Source organism: Conger conger, chromosome 14 (assembly GCF_963514075.1).
Source record: "Conger conger chromosome 14, fConCon1.1, whole genome shotgun sequence".
Lineage (NCBI taxonomy): Eukaryota > Metazoa > Chordata > Actinopteri > Anguilliformes > Congridae > Conger > Conger conger.
In genome coordinates, this window is record NC_083773.1 from 11,299,534 (window position 1) to 11,316,688 (window position 17,155).

Consider the following 17,155-nt stretch of genomic DNA (forward strand, 5'->3'; position numbering starts at 1 on the left):
TTCAAAAGAAACTGGCTTACAAGAATGAATAATCTGTTGGTGTGGTGGGGATTTGTTTCATTATGTGCCACTGTTTTTCTTAACCAGCAAGCAGGCAATTCCGTCATTTCTGATTAACAGCAAGCACTAAGTTTAACAAGGCTCTGCCAGTAGTCTCTCTCAAGAGGAAACTAATGTTTGTCCAGGAGGTGCAGAGTATTTTTGCCATTTTCCTCAAGCCTCTTTGCTTCATTAATAGCAGATTTTTCTTCTGCTATTAAAATTTGCATTGCTAAAACTTGTATAGTCGCTGAATTACTGTAAACAGTGAGAGATATGCTAAATATTCACTGCATCAACTATGTTTCATTAATGTCGCACACATGTTGTGATTAGGTGTCAGGTAAACTGCTCTGCATCCTTTCGCTCAATTGTACCGTGTGAAACATTTCATTACCACAACTCGTGATCATTTTGACCTTTATTACAAAGTTTTTCTGAGGGGGAAAAATTTTAACTCGTGTCATCTTTATCAGCTGATCAAACTGTTTTCATTTTATTTGGCTTTAGAAAAACAGCCCCAATCAAGCGGACCATTATCCTTCAGTGCAAACTGTAATGAATATATATTATGGGTATGAATTTGTTATTTGTACAGCCATGTGGTCCTTTCTCTCCATGTTAGTGTCTCGTGTCTGCACCACAGACGACACGTGTAGCCCGGCCTTCCCCGGTCTGAAGTCCTGCAGTGTGTCTTTGAGCTCATCGTGGCTCAGGACTGTGCAGTGGAGAAAGCAGCAAGCCACAATGGATCTGCTTGCTTTCTCAGGGCTATATTTTCAAGGTTGCCATTGTAAATCAGAATTTGTTCTCAACTGACCATCCTGGTTAAATAAAGGTCTATTTTGTAAAGTGCAATACATTTTTTTATCATTCAAAAGTTTCACTCAATCAACGACCGTGCCCTAGAAGAGCCAGTCTTGAAAGCAGGATGTCTATGGGGTAAGCAGCGTAAATGATACCGTGATCAGATGGCACACGCAACTGCGCATTGTGTGCTGTCAGTGCTACTCCAGGGATTTGACTTTTTTTTTTTTTTTTTTTAAGAAAGCTACTGCTTAGTTATCTGGAGGCTGTCAAATGTAGCAGGAATTGAAATGAACACATTGTGCATGATGGGCTAGACTGGATGAAACTGCATTCATAGCTGAGCTGACAATGGCAGTTACAGAGCCAGGAAAGGCCCGATGGCCAAGTCAGCAAGGGTCGCTCTGACTTTCAAAGCGACAGGGAGGGCACAGAGATCTGCAAGGGTGCTCTCCATATTTGGAATAACTAGCAAGGAGGTTTCAGCTAGTGCTGGCCAGAAGAGTTGCAGTTCTGCTTGCATTCATCCTCAGTCAGGTGGAGGAAGCAATTGTGCTGGTGGTATATGCACTTAGTAGACATATGATACAATGTGATATGATATGATACTTAGATGCAGCATTCAATTAGGTGCTGCATTAAAAACAGTGAAGCCAGCATTCATATGTATGTGCTTACAGTCAAGTATAAAATAATATAGGAAATTGCCTATTTGGATGCTCAAAATTTCTGGCACCAATGTTTTAAATACTGTGTAAATTGCCAGAAATGAAAATAAATAAATATATAATGTAAAAATCTGTCAATATTATCCCTTGGAGCTGTCATTCACCATTATACAAGTGATTAGATGCACGGTACTGTACACAACACTGAGCTGCCAGTGGATGACAGAAGATGGATAGCTCATGACATGGAAATAGGCTAGCGCCTTATTCGTAAGCAGCCTCAGAAATATAACAAACGGAAAAACGTCATTGCCACCCATTAGCATAGCAGGAAGTACCTGCACTGGCCCTTACCTTTTTGCCACATCTGTACAAAAATATAGCACAGTGCTCTAAACCCATTTACCCCACAGCTGAAACAAAATGAATTGTGGAATGATATATATGATTTGTGTCATTAAGCATTAGCCTTGTCAATTTAATGTTAGCTAGCCGCAGCCTTGCCATGTTTGCATGTCTCGTCCCCACAGAAGCTGACATCAATTCCTTGACACAAGCAGGGCATGGAAATTTGCAGGGACACCAGCCCCTCTGCCCCAACATGCCTCTCTAAGTGTGGTAATTATTATCCCAGTCTGCAAAATGTTGGTTCTGTTGCCCTTCAATTGATCACATTCACTGGCAGCAGAGGGAGCTTTTGCTTCAACCAGCCAGCCAGCTGGCTCTTCTTTGGTTCACTGGAACTGGAGGTAGACCCATTCTACAGACTTAAACAGTGAACCATGCTGTTTAATCTTCTTTTTCCATTTTATTTTTAATTTTGCAGCCGCTGGGTTTGTCGCTCTTCATTTTTTGTATGCGAGTGTAATGTAGTCCTAGACTGTAGCGAGCAGTACTTCTCTCCTTCCCATTGTTCCTCCTTCAATTCGTATCTTTAATGATTGCTTTACATCAAGAAACATTTCTAGCTGCAAGAAGTTGAGGGCGGTGCTGCAATATGAGCTAACCATACAGCCGCTAATGGTGTTCTGTTTGCTAAGGCTACTGCACTGAACTCTGTGGTGTTCTGTTTTCTAGGGCTACTGCACTGAACTCTGTGGTGCTCTGTTTGCTAGGGCTGCTGCACTGAACTCTGGTGCTCTGTTAGGGTACTGCACTGAACTCTGTGGTGCTCTGTTAGGGTACTGCACTGAACTCTGTGGTGGTCTGTTAGGGTACTGCATGAACTCTGTGGTGGTCTGTTAGGGTACTGCATGAACTCTGTGGTGGTCTGTTAGGGTACTGCATGAACTCTGTGGTGCTCTGTTAGGATACTGCACTAAACTCTATGGTGCTCTGTTAGGGATACTGCCCTGAACTCTATGGTGCTCTGTTAGGGTACTGCACTGAACTCTGTGGTGCTCTGTTAGGGTACTGCACTGAACTCTGTGGTGCTCTGTTAGGGTACTGCACTGAACTCTGTGGTGCTCTGTTAGGGTACTGCACTGAACTCTGTGGTCTCTGTTAGGGTACTGCACTGAACTCTGTGGTAGCACCTTTGCAGTTTGCCATCCTGCCTGCTTGCAGTGTTGCTCAATGGTCGGGCAGACCTCGGGCACCCCAGGGTTTTCTCCTGTGAAATGATCCCAGTTCACAGTACATCCTGCAGTCAACTGCTGTTCTTCCCTGCGCATGGTGTTTGGTTTAACATGCAAAATCTGAATGAAAATGAGGCTCTAAGACTTTCATCAAACATGGTCCATATGCACTCCACTATTAAGAATATTCCAAGTCTATTGGTTTGCTCATTCATATGTTTGATTCGTGCCAAACCACTGTGGATAAAGACACACTGTAAGTTTGACTTTTGAGCCCCTTAAATGTTTGTGGTGCCATTTATTTCTCCCTTAATGTGATTTTATTTTAAGCAGAGGTCAGAAGAAAGCAAAGCCACTATCCTGTAATAATGTAATAAACAAAAGCTGCTCAGAATTGGTATTTGTCTAAGCAGTTTTGTAAACCCCAAAAATAATGGAAACGACCTTCGTGGTGAGCCAATCGTGGTAAAACAGGAAGAGCCATCAGGAGAGATTTGTCTGGATCTGTAGCTACATTCTAATTTTGAACATATCCGATGTTTAATGCCATTTAGGTTGACCTAGCGAAATAGATACCTCCCTAAATGTTATACTTATACTGATCTTACCAGTGAATCCAAATAAAATACTATATTGATTTACTATCAATGCATAGTAAGAAAGGTAGGTGCATGATGTTTACAACTGTTCATATGGGGGAGGTTTGCCACATCTTTTTAAAGTTACAGCTCTAATTTGTAACAATTTGCCAGATGTAAGAAAAATCCTTATCTCTGCTTAAATAAAGATATATCTGTGGGTAAGCAAAAAAGAAAAGGATAGGTGTAGTGTTAGAAGGACACCAATTGCAGATTAATCTGGAATTCAGTATAGAAGGAGGTTATCCCGTGTAATGTGACTTTAATAATTTTAAGGCATTGAAAAGCAACTATTATCTTTGCACACAAAAGTTGTTTTAAATGGAAGCTCATTGATAGACCGACTTGAAAATGACTACAATTATGCTTAATGAGACGGTCCACATAATCTTCCAGCGAAGCCATTGTTCAGGACTGGTGTAACAGGCAATAAAACTGTCAAACCGCATGTAAATTAATTAGGCTTACTGCTCAGATCTGCGGTTGAATCTTGATTATTTTTTTGCGACTAAGCTTGCAAATATTTTTATTCATATCGTTTTTCCGTTGCTGTAAGGTGGCTAACAAAAAAAAATAAAAATCTAATGAACTTTCACATGTCTGATTTGAGTTGCTCAGCGGATAAATTAATCTGGGCTCAGCAAATCAATCGCTGTGATAAATGTTTTCAAGTGCGTCTCTCGCGAGACCGGCTCGCTGATTGTGTTTGTGTCTTTGCAGATGGTCCCTAAACGGAACGCTCATCGATCTCGGAAGTGACTACAGGCGTCACATGTCTGGGGGCAGCCTGATCATTAATGGTCTGGACAGAAACCAAGATATGGGGACGTATCAGTGCACCGCGTTCAACACACAAGGAACCATCCTCAGCAGGAAAGCAAATCTACAGTTTGCATGTAAGATTTGGACTACCATACCCCCAACTGTGGTACTGCATTGTAGCAAATTTTTGTGTATGTACTTGTGCTGCGTGTGTGTGTGTGTGAGATTAATAAAAGTAATAAAATAAGTGCGGGGAATACCAAATAACAACAGCACACGCCGCGCTGGGATTTGACTGCGACTGAACTCGATGATTTGATTCTCATTAGTTGCAATGCCTCTGGCTCCGACAGCTTATGGGTAGGATTTCTTATTGACTTATGTTCTATTGAGCATTACCTGACCCCAGGAGGTGAAAACAACCTCAGCCAAATGCATTTATTAGATTTCCAACATTAACAGCATGTTTATTTTATTCATATCAAGCGCCGCAGGACGGCTGCGTTAAGACTGTAGCTATGTGAGGCTTTTGTCACACGGATAGGCAGGGTGGGGATGTGCTTTGTCCCTGAGCGCTACTTGGCACAGCAGTGACTGCAGGCTGCCTGCCCCCCTCCCCATCTCCCCGTCTGCTATTGATTGTCCTCACGAGTGAGAAAGAGAGAGAGAGGGAGCCTTTCCACTTCAGCACAAGGGCTGGGCTTTCATTATTCCCATGGGTGAGATGAAGAATCTCTCTTGTTAAGGCTAGAAGCCATTTTTAGTCGACAGTACGAGGTATAATTAATTTATTAGCTGTTGGTTAGTTAGATGAAGCGATGCAGGGCTTGAGGTCTGTGTTTCTGCTTTCGACACTGCTGCTGCTCAGACATGTATGTTTTATAGAAGTACTTAGACTGTGGCCCCTCCTAGGAATGCAGTTTCTTCTGCAGTGTTAACTGTTCACTGCTCTATATTTTTATTGTATCTAAGGTTACTGTGCCTTGTCTTGTGTCATCGGGGAGCAGGTTAAACGTGATCATTTTCCATACAGATGTGCATAGTTTGAATAGTTTTGAAATAGAAATGTGTGTCATGGTGCACGCTTATATAATCGAAATGATACAACTCTCACACCGCAAATGCTGATTGACATATTTTTGTATTATCATTTTTTGTCGGGTCAGAATTGAATCACTCTGTTTCTGTTTGTGGCAAGGACAATATTATTTTCTAAGGAATAAAAATCTAGGACAGATACAATGCAGTTGGATGGCTGACAGAGCATAGCTCTTTATGTTGCTTGCTTGCCTCTATTTGTGTCAGTTCTGATTGGATCCTGCATGCTTGACTCTCTGCTGAAGTGGCAGAACACCAATAAATTGCTTTGCCCTGCTGTAGGTATTCCAGCCTATAAGATCCTGTAAAAAGCCAATTTCCCACCCACTCGAGGTTTTAAAATTAATGTCTTTTTCATGTTTTAACCGCCGCTAATCATTTGAACACACTAGTGTGGCACTGTTTCTTCTTCTCTTGACACAAGGGAATGGTGCCAGTTGTAATAGTTATTTATTTTCATCCAAAATGCTATTAATCAGAGCGGGAGAGTTGCAGAGAGACAGAGGGAGAGAGAGAGAGGGTCAGGTTTTTATCATCTTAAAAAAATGGCCCATCATCTTGCCAAGCTACTCCTACTCTTCCCACCTCCATATTTCTTTCTGGCTGGACTGTGTGGGTTTTCACTTAGGGAAACAAGGGTTGATCCATTAATTAATCTCCTCCATACACTTACAGTAGCCTCCTTAATCCTCTTCAAAAAATCCCTCATAAATTGTCATATCTTTTGCATTGCCTGTCTTTTCTTTTTTTGTGCTTTGAGCCTGACTCTGGGCCAGTTGTGTGGAGGTGTATTGTATAGCGCAGGCTTCTGTGGGTAGCTCATCAGTCACGGCGTAAAAAAGTGTTTATCACGGCAGGTAGTGTACGACTGCTTTGTTCATTTACAGAAATGAATTGTGCCTAGGGAATTGACGTGGAAGCTAATGTGTTAAAAAGTGAGGTTTGCACTGCATTTGATAATGATATGGATTATCCTGGCTGTTCCTGTGTAGCCCGGTGTTTACTCTTGAGATGTTGCTCTGTCTCACTTGATGTTATCTGCCCGCGTCCCACCGCCAGTTAATCATGTATTCTCCTGCACAAACTTATGAGGGAGCTGTCATATTTTCAACAGAATTTCATAAAGCTTCATCAATATCCTTCAGAACTGCCTTTCTCTACTGTACATTCGGAGATTAATGGAGCCGCTCTTTGTCTGGGAAATGCTTTTTACTCGAAGGGCATCAGAGTTCAGGATATATAACTGTGTGTTGCGTGCGCGTGTGCATTGTGTGAATGGATGAAATCCAGTATTCACAACCTCTAATGTGACCTGATATTGATAACAGACAAAAATATATTGCATTGTATTTCACTGAATTATTGTAGTATCGTTATTTAATGATGTGCAATGGTATGGGAAATTAACTTCATGTAACTGTATTTAAGGACGTTTGATTGATGGATGGATGGCAGATGGATTGAAGACTGCTGAACAGAGAATTGTATCAGACTGTGAATTGAAATACATTCAGTTCAGTATATTTTAGAATTGTGTTTGAAGGAGTGCTTCTCTCTACAGTTGTCTTTTTACATGTCTTTTTATATCTTTTTATTTCTTTTTCTTATTGTAGACATAGAGAATTTTAAAACCCAGACAAGGAGTGCTGTCTCCGTCAGAGAAGGACAAGGCGTAGTTTTGTTATGTGGACCACCTCCACATTCTGGAGGTAAGATAACTAACGTATTCCATATCAATTACAAGAGGAATTGCACTTTCTGTCAAAACAGTCCCAAATAGTCCCTTATACCATGCAGATATTATCATATAATCGCTAACAAAGATGAGCTTTAACCTCAATTTTGTGTCATGTTATTCAAAAATCAATGCTCCAATTTTCTAAATATTGTTGTTGGAAATTCAAGATCAAAAGCCCTGAATAGGATTTGTATTTTGTACTTCTTATTGCAGAACTGGCTAGCTCACAATGATACTTTCATAGATTATGTGTTAAATATTCAAATATGAAATCTGCCTTATTCAATTAGAGAAAGCACTTGAGGATGATAACATTTTTACTATTGTACATATTTTATTTGATTGTCTTTGAAAATATGCAGATTGTACAATAAGTTATACAGCATTCTGCCTCCGAATTGTCTGAATCAAAGGATGCTCTAGTTGGTGCAGATAACTGCTTTGTATAGTTATTTTTAGAAAATGTCTTCTCAGTAGATGTTTGACAAAGGTAATAAGATTAGTAGGAAATAAAAGGGAACATGTCTATCTGGTCATGCATGGTCTTGGTGTATAAGACTGGTGACGTGAGGAAATGCACAGTGAAGCCATTCACTGGTGGAGTCAGATTCAGGTGACATGCAGCCATTTCTCATATCAAATGCAATCACAGGCTCATTATGTATATGGTTGTGCATTAATTTAAAGGGGAACTCTGGTGTGCTGTTCTTTAAAATAAACACAGTCGGATTTGTTATGACGTGTTTGTCACCCAGAAAAGGTAGACCTGGTGAGAGACCCAGATCCTGTGCTTATCTGGATGGACTAAGCACAGGCAGAGAGCTTGAGATGAGAAAATCCAGTCTGGATCTGGACCATTGTGTTCCTAACGTGTCCTCAGTGTGACATACACACTGAGGACACGTTACAATAGAAGTACACTCTTTATGAAGGAATCTCTATCTTCTTCTCCTGCATAAAAAAAGTGCAGGCATTAGCATCGGACTCCTGAGGTCGGAAATATTCAGCTGCGGTTGTTGAATATGAATATTCTTTTTATAGTACACAATTTTAGATTATTCCGATGCTAGATGCGATAATGGGCCTGAATCACATCGCAGCCACAAGTGTGAAACAAAAATGTGTCATCCTCCCACCCACAAACTGGAGCCTCTCACGCAGTTATTTCTTTATTTCTCTTTATTTTGTGTGTTATCCTGTTATGCTGCCTTCGACTGGCGGCATTAGAGCCCGGCGCCCGCGTTCGTCGGTATATGAGCCCGGTCAGTTTGCCGGGATATGAGACCGGTCGCTCCCTGCCTGACCTTGAACTTATTTCAACCGCCGCGCTTGAATTATACATTCCAACAGGGCATTCCTGCGAGGGGGTTTCTGCCTCGCTTGCTTAAAGCCAGGGCACTTAATTCAGATACCAGATAGAGCTGGTATTGTGCTTCCATAAATGCTACAGTCGAATAAAAAATACATATTGTCACAGGAAGAAAAGCAATGGCATAGCATTCCAATAAAACCATGTCCGCTCTCTCTCTCCAGGGCTCAATTAAGGGGTGTCATTTTATACACACCATTGATCTTTGTTTTTTTTTTTTGTTGCGTTTGTTTGTTTAGTTTTTTTGTATGGCGGCAGTTACGCGTTTATACACTATGTCTCTTTTTTAATGGCCCTTGTGTCTTTGTACAGGGCGTTTAGAACCGTAGCCATCTCTGTTGCTTACTGTACGTCAGTGCAGTACGTCAGACCCTCAGATCTGTTTCATCAGTGCGGATTGGTTTTGGCATTGCTGCTCCATGAGTGTAATCCGGACTAAGGCCGTGGGGCGTTGGTGGGGGGATGAGAGAGAGTGACAGTTGCTGCATACACCTTGCAGCTCCAAACGAGTCGGTCTGGGCGGGGGCTAGTTGCTACTGCAGCACCTCGATCTCTTGGGATCTGGAGGGGGTGACAGTCACTACTCCTGTGCTGGCCCAGTTTAGAGGGGAATGGGGGCGGTGTAGGCAAAAGCAAAAAACAAACAACCAGTATCATTGGGTAGCGCTGGGTACAGTAGGCCTATGTATCATTGGGCCTAGGTGTGTGCAGGACTGTCAGCACCCTGCCATCAAGCTGAATTCTTCCCTTGTCTTGTCTTCTCAAGAACAGATGGCCCAAGTAATATAAATAGTGTGGACCCAGGGGACAGGGGGTTTATTTCACTGTTTTGAACAACGTGTTTGACATACAGTAATAGCTGTTTACCATGTACACTCAATTAACACATTAGATATATCTTCATCTTTGCAGTTCATTTGTCATGCAATATGTAGAAAGCTCACACACTAAATATATATATGTAGGTATATATTTTTTTCTGGCATTGCGACTCCCACATTTGGGAATCAGAGGAGTAACGGACTGTCTTCTTCTCGCCCTAGAGCTTACATTTGCATGGGTCTTCAATGAGTACCCCTACTTTGTCCAACAAGACAGCCGGCGCTTTGTATCTCAGGAAACGGGGAACCTGTACATCGCCAAGGTGGAGCCCTCGGACGTGGGCAACTACACCTGCGTGGTGATCAACAGCATCACCAAGGGGAAGGTGCTCAGCTCCCCCACACCTCTGGTCCTGAGGACAGATGGTAGGCCCCCCCCTCCGTTATCCACTTTTATTTTTACCAGTTACTGATTTGCAGAGGTATTTGACTTCTTTGAAATCCTTTGTGTCAGGCCTCGTGTGGGCGTTTTTAAAATGAGAGGTAAGCAATCTCTGAGACTATAAAAATGCCCACAAATGGTATTAAATATTAACCTTCTATGCAAAAAGAGGCTAGATTTACACATCAGAAGGAACTCTACCTCCCCTGCTTTACACAGGGTGGTGTGTATTGTAAATTATTTGTGGACCTTCACTTCACTTTTCTCTGCTTTCCTTCAATGACTGCTGTGATAAAGATTATTAATTTTTCACTTCAGAGAAAGTGCTTTGTGTTTCTTGCTTTTGTTTTCGTTTGTCTTGTTTTGTAAGGCATACAGCGTGTAAGCTGTTCATTATTGATGCAAAAAGCCATTTCTGCATTGTTGTGCCATCGCAGGGGCGATGGGTGAATATGAGCCGAAAATAGAACTTCATTTCCCAGACACCGTGCCGGCTGCAAAGGGGTCGGTTGTTAAACTGGAGTGCTTCGCTCTGGGAAAGTAAGTCAGAATTGTGTACACCATGTTTTCAATCAATAATGACTTCCCCTGGTTAAAGGAGCTAACTTGAATCATTGAACTGGCATGCAGCAATTGAGTATGTCAAGAGAAACCTGCGGTGAGGTCAGTCTTTGTTTCCCTCGGCGATAATACTGTAGAATCTTGGGCTGTAGTCTGTTGAATTTTTTCGGATCAATCGTGTGGAAGTCATTTGATGACTTTCCCTTTTCCCTGACATAATGCTTTCTAACAGCCAAAAAATATACGGGCTGGTCTGTCAAGCTGATCAGTCATTCGGCCTGTCACACTTTAGAGACACCAGACCACTTCAGGAGCACCCCGGGAACTTGGGATAGACGGTGAAAAAATGGATCTGGGGCACTTTTGAACCCAGTCTTACAGGGAGTTACCCAGCCTATTAGCATTTCCCAGCGTTTATCCTCACCACACGCTCACCCCATCTGCGCTTACAGCCCGGTGCCCGAAATAACCTGGAGGAGAACGAACGGGGTTCCGTTCCCGGGGAAAGTGAAGATGAGGAAGTCCAACGCCGTCCTGGAGATCCCCAGTTTCCAGCAGGATGACATGGGGACGTATGAGTGCGTGGCGGAGAACAGCCGGGGCAAGAACACGGCGCGTGGCCGCCTCTCCTTCCACGGTAATTGCACCTTACCGTAACCCTTTTCAGTGAGACCGTAAATAGGAACGTCTCCGCTGAGGATATGCAGGATGAGGAGCCGTCCTATTGGTTCGAGGATAATAGTTCTATACTTAGCAGGAGCAGTGCCTGGTACGTACGTGTATAAATGACGGGCTGAAAGTACCTGTTCACCTTACTGTTATGTCAATGGCTGTTTTTCACTTGTCAGCGTGTCTTTGGTGAGCTTATTTATAGAAATTCACTGTAGTGGTTTAACACGGCATACTGTATGTTTTTCATTTAATGTGTGTGCGCATGTAGTACGTGTGTGTATGTGTGTGTGTGTGTGTGTGTGTGTGGATGTGTTCGTGATTGCATGTGTGTGTGTGTGTGTGTATGTGTGTGTGAGAGAGAGAGAGAGAGAGAGAGAGAGAGAGAGAGAAAGGGAGGGTGAGAGAAATGGATACAGAGAGCAAGAGTGTGTGGATGATTGAGTTTTTATTTTTATATAATTTCACACTCATTTATAATCAATATTCTTTTTTCTGGTTGCCTTGCTTCAGCAGTCATGGTCATGTGACTGAAAAAATAGTTTTTGTAATTGCAGTTGACAGCACCTTGCCGTGAAGTGCATTCTGCATATATAACAAGTGACATTGGTGCTAAATTACTTCCTATGAAGGCTGCTCTAAACAAAGCTTTGTTGCCCAGAAAGAGAGCAGCAAAAGATTCCCTTTTCATCAAATGATCTGAATACTAATAAGAATGACGGGTAATGGCCGGTGACTGGTTGAGATTCACTCTAGTGCCTGCAGAAAACAGTTTCCCTCTGGTTCTAAAATTGCCGGTTGATTGATGCTCCTTGTCAAAATTGAATCATGGTCCGGTATACTGTAAACACATTTAACAACATAAGTGTGCTTAAGTATACCACACTCTACTATTGTCATAATGGTCTACACCCTGAACACATTCTAACACACCGCAGTAATAAAAAGCCCTTTTTCATTTCTCTAGCAAAACCCCATTGGACCCAGACAATGAGAAACACAGCTTTGTCGATCGAGGAGAGCCTCTACTGGGAGTGCAAAGCCAACGGGAAGCCCAAGCCTTCATACAGCTGGTTGAAGAACGGGGAGACTCTCCACACCGAGGTAAAGCAGGCTGTCCAGAAGAGTTTCTCTCCTTCCTCTCAGACTGATGAATCGGACCTGAGCATCCAATCCCACAGACAGATCGAATCAGTATCCGAGCCAGCCCGTCATGGTTAAAGTTTTGACGTTTCTCCTAACGCACCGTCAAAGAAAAAAAAAAAACCCAGCCCTGTCTGAATAGTTTTTCCGACTCAGTCGCTATGGGAGATGAATAGCTTATTAACCCACCGGTGGTTGACTTCAGTTTTCCTGGTCACTGGTCACAGGAAAGTATTTAATCCACTGCGGCCCTCTTGCCCCCCTAAATTACAGGGCAGCCTGTAGCGTAGGGGTAAGGTAAATGACTGGGACCTGCAAGGTCGGTGGTTCGATCCCCAGTGTAGCCACTATATGATATGCACAGCTGTCGGGCCCTTGAGCAAGGCCCTTAAGCCTGCATTGCTCCAGGGGAGGATTGTCTCCTGCTTAGTCTAATCAACTGTAAGTCGCTCTGGAAAAGAGCGTTTGCCAAATGCCATTAATGTAATGTAATTATGTGTTTATCCTATGGATTAATAATGTATTCATGGAACTAATACATTATTTAACAAATATATTAAGTTAATTTGTATTTGTACATTAATTTATTAATGTTAAAAACAACATTAGTTAATGCCAATTTATGTACCTACATTCAAGTGTGACCATTTCTTCCTTTCTTTACTACAGTATATGTGAGATATTAGTGCTTCCCCACATCATGTGGTGCCCCATTGCTGCCTGTACAGATTGTTGTGTCTCATTTACAGGGCCGAGTGCAAATCGAAAATGGAGCCCTTTCCATATCGTCTCTAAACCTGTCAGATGCCGGGATGTATCAGTGTGTGGCTGAAAACAAACACGGCATTATTTATTCTACCGCTGAGCTAATGGTGTTAGGTGAGATTGCTTTTTTTCCCCCATTTCTATACCGCTCAACCTGACCATCACTGTGATTGTCTCATCAGCGATCAAGAGCCCACCACCCCCCCCCTCACACTTCCCCTTCCATCCGCAAGATAGTGCCTTTAGTGAAGACAATAAAAATGTGTCTAAATGTGCCATTTTGCATTCTATCGTTTCATTAAACTGATCTTACTGTTTGAAATGGCATTACACTATATTAGCAAAAAGGCTTGTTCATGTAGATAACATATTGATTCTATCTGTGGTGTTGAGCTATGTGTCTGTCTGCTGTTGCTGCCTGACTCCCTTTCTGGTGAGGTGGTGGACTGAGTGTTCTCTGCACCAGAGATCAGGCCCTCCTTTCTGTAGTTTTTTTGGGGGGTACAGAGAAAAGTCACCCCCGAATGAGGCTCCTAGTGGACAGCAATGTAAATCAATGAATAGTTGAAGATTGCATGTCTCGCGCTATCCTTTCCCCTGATACTGTCATGAATCACACATAGGGGAGCACTGGAGGAGAGGGGAACTCCATCTCTTCTTCTATAATGACCCCCGCTCAAATACCACACTGCTAGCCAGAGGCAGAGAGAAAATCAGTCGCCACAAAGAAAAAGCGCAGCGAGTCTGGCTAATCCCAACTGTGGTTTTTGTATTGTTCCCTGCACTTTATTTGGGTTTTCTACAGCCTCGTCACCCAGTTTCTCCAAGCACCCCTTACAGTCGCTGCTGAAAGCGCGAGCGGGCAGCGAGGTCACCCTGGAGTGCAGGCCCCAAGCTGCGCCCAAAGCCGTCAGCCTGTGGAAGAAGGGGAACGACATTCTGCGCAGAACTGAAAGGTAACTCACAACACTTTTGGTTTTCATCTGCGTTTGTGGAATTTATTACGAAGTCCGTCATCCATGTTGGGTGATCCTTGTAGGATATACAGGTTTTCTGGGACTAAAATTAATCGGACTGTTGGTGCTCACAGTTGCTGTTTTCGGTTGACTGTGTGGTAGTGCATAATTCGTTTGGGCGCTATAAAGCTAACAAACGGTCTAGAGTTGATATGTGGTGTTTGCAGTTTGCTGCTGTTGTCTCTCACTATGAGGACCAAGGAAGTGTCAATGGCAGTAAAATAGGCCATCATGAGGCTGAAAAATCTGAATAGGCAAAACATTGGGCATGTCAATATCAACTGTGATACATTAAAATGCTGGATTGCGCTGGTGAGCTGAGCATAAGCAACACCCTGGTCGATCACAGAAGACCACTGTAGTGGTTGTGAAGAAAAACCCCTTTTCACCTGTCAAACAGATCAAGATTATTGCATTTAAGGGCTATGCAGCCAAGACATTGATTTATTTTTAAGTTTGTCTTCTTACTTTTGTTTAGCTGAAAATGGAGGAACTCGGCACAAATACAGCTGTTTCTACAAAATGATGAATGTTATATCTTGGCCCGTTTCAGTGCGTTATTTTTCTCCTGGATCTATTGATTGCTGAAATGGGATTGGGAATTATATTCATTCGGTCTCAGTGTGTGGAAAGTATGGTGGGGAGGGGGGTGGATTGGGTCTTAGACTTTAATTAAAATGTGTCTTGCTCCATAATAACATTAATTTGATTAGATTAATTTAATTAGGATAAAATACCAGACGAACCCCATGTCAGCTGTAATTACACTGAGCACTAAGTATTAGCATTACCTATGCCTAAGAGCATAAGAAAAAGATGGAACTGGTGTATCAGGCCTGTGCTTGCTGTATATGCATGAATAAGGCAATAGCTGTCTCCAGAAATATTGTCATTAATCCAACATCTGTGTGGCTGTTGTTGGAATCACTTGTCTTGTTTACTTACTATGGCCTAGCCTAACGCAACATTCATCCTTGACTTTGACTCAAAAATAATGGCAACTTTTCAAACTTTTTCAAAATCTAGTACTTTACATTTACACTTGTAAGTCAAAGTAAAGCATTACACTTCATTTGAACCCAGGCCTCTGTGATGAGCTTTTCAACAATGTGTCATTTTGAAGTTTGACCGAAAACTTTGTTTATTCACAGAGGGTAGCTGAACACACTGTGACAGTTGGTTTCCAGACACATAACTATAACCTTGATCACTGTGTTAGTGTGAGCAGTTCGCACTGGCATGCTGAAGCTGTACACCAGTGGAATTTGGAAACAGAAGCAAGGAAAACAGCCGTGGATTGAACCCATCAGCAGTACATCAGCATAATAAAAAAAATAAAAAATAAAAAAAAAGAAATTTAACAAAGCACTTCAAAAAGAATTTGTCACTGGCTTGTCAAAATGTTGTGATCTGCTGTATTCTCTGGGGAACACCGAAAGGTCTAAGCAGAAAAACAGCCTGATTTTGCATTCACAAGTTACCAGCGCTCTAATGTGATGAACAGAACATATGCACTGGGGCTGGAGTAGGGTGCTGACTGAAGCTATCCAATATGATTTCAGAAGAAAGGCTTCAGAGACAAGATGAATGGGCCACGTGCAAGAACCACTCGTACGAACAGATTTGTTCTTAAATCGCTCGCACAAGTGAGTTAAGAGAACTTGCTGTATTCACTAATTTTCTTGTATTTAAAATTAAGGACAAAATTTACTGGTGGTACCAACCTGCCGTACGGCTCATGTAAGCAACACATCCAAAACACTTGGATAAAACTTTAAAACTTTCAGATTATTCTGCAATTATGTTGCTTATTCTGTTTTCAGAAACGCATTTTCGTGGACCAGTTAGGAGGTATAAGAGAAACTTCAACGCTTTGCTGTATTGTTATGTTTTACCAAAACCAATGAATCACAGTCTTCACAATCAAGTGCCGACTGTGGTAGACTACGTTCCTTGTTGTTGTTGATCCTATTGGCCATCTATCTGATGGAACCCCCCACCTACATCTTGGGGTTCTATGCCATTTTTATGAATGAATTTTCCTGACATGCCTAGTCTTATATGCCATTTTTTGGGGCGTCACTTATGCTAATTCACAATTATCATGGTTGCATGCTCATTTAAGAACAGGTTTTCCTTGTGTTCATGTGCTCATTTAAGAACAGGTTTTCCTTGTGTTCATGTGCTCATTTAGGACAGTTTAGGACAAAAAGTACGAGAAATTTACGATAAGAATACAAAAATATTATTGCATGAGGCCCATTGTCCCTGAATCAAAAAGCAGGACTGAATACAGGTTGTTTGTTTTAGTTCTGTTATCCTTTGTAAATTTTTTACCATATGCCAATTTTCTATTATTCAAATATTCCACATTTGAATCGCTTTGCAAGTTCTCATGCTTTAGCGAGACTGGTAGGTTGTTGCCATCGTTATCATGTGATTCCAGCAATGCGATTATAGCTGAAAGGCATAGGTAATTATCTTATTTTTTCAGTGAGGTTAGGTGAGAAACTGTGTCAGCAATGTAGCCAGCATGCTTCTGCCTTTCTCCCAATTTGGCACATCCTGTGTTTTATTCTCCGATATTTTGCAACAATCTGTGAAACAGAATCTACCAGAACAAAAGCCAGAGGCTCAGCAATGTATTCCAACCCAGTTGTCTTAGTTTCTGATGGAGGGAGACTTCAGTCTTTAAAGACATTCCCATCGAGATGCAATTTGTACCTCCTGAGTTAGGTTGAGTTAAGCGATAACATCATTCATCTCATCAGACATCTCATCTCATCACTTGCTTCCATTCCAGAAAAAGATCCAGTGGTTAATTTGTCATTGTCCTTTAAAGCTTCATTTTCATTTGCTTCCAAATGTGGACCGCAACTAATTACTTGTATGCATTTCTTATTATGTTCCAGATATGTGCAATGTTCATTAAATTATAGATTTCTAATGAGTGATTCATAATGTGTTTATCTTGTAGACCAATAGTAAAATCAATTTGTGTAATTCTGAATGTGTGTGTGTGAGAATGAGAGTGAGAGTGAG

The 17,155-nt window shown here is 41.9% G+C and overlaps 1 protein-coding gene across 1 annotated transcript in view; it reads left to right on the forward strand.

Annotated features, from left to right (window-relative positions):
* cntn3b (contactin 3b) overlaps positions 1 to 17,155 on the forward strand; it is a 44,532-nt gene that overhangs the window by 12,204 nt on the left and 15,173 nt on the right. The window contains exons 2-9 of the mRNA XM_061219678.1: positions 4,450 to 4,625; positions 7,203 to 7,298; positions 9,740 to 9,943; positions 10,397 to 10,499; positions 10,973 to 11,157; positions 12,157 to 12,293; positions 13,082 to 13,211; positions 13,903 to 14,053. Of these exons, the coding sequence (XP_061075662.1) occupies positions 4,450 to 4,625; positions 7,203 to 7,298; positions 9,740 to 9,943; positions 10,397 to 10,499; positions 10,973 to 11,157; positions 12,157 to 12,293; positions 13,082 to 13,211; positions 13,903 to 14,053 (1,182 nt within the window). The remainder of the gene's footprint in view (positions 1 to 4,449; positions 4,626 to 7,202; positions 7,299 to 9,739; positions 9,944 to 10,396; positions 10,500 to 10,972; positions 11,158 to 12,156; positions 12,294 to 13,081; positions 13,212 to 13,902; positions 14,054 to 17,155) is intronic.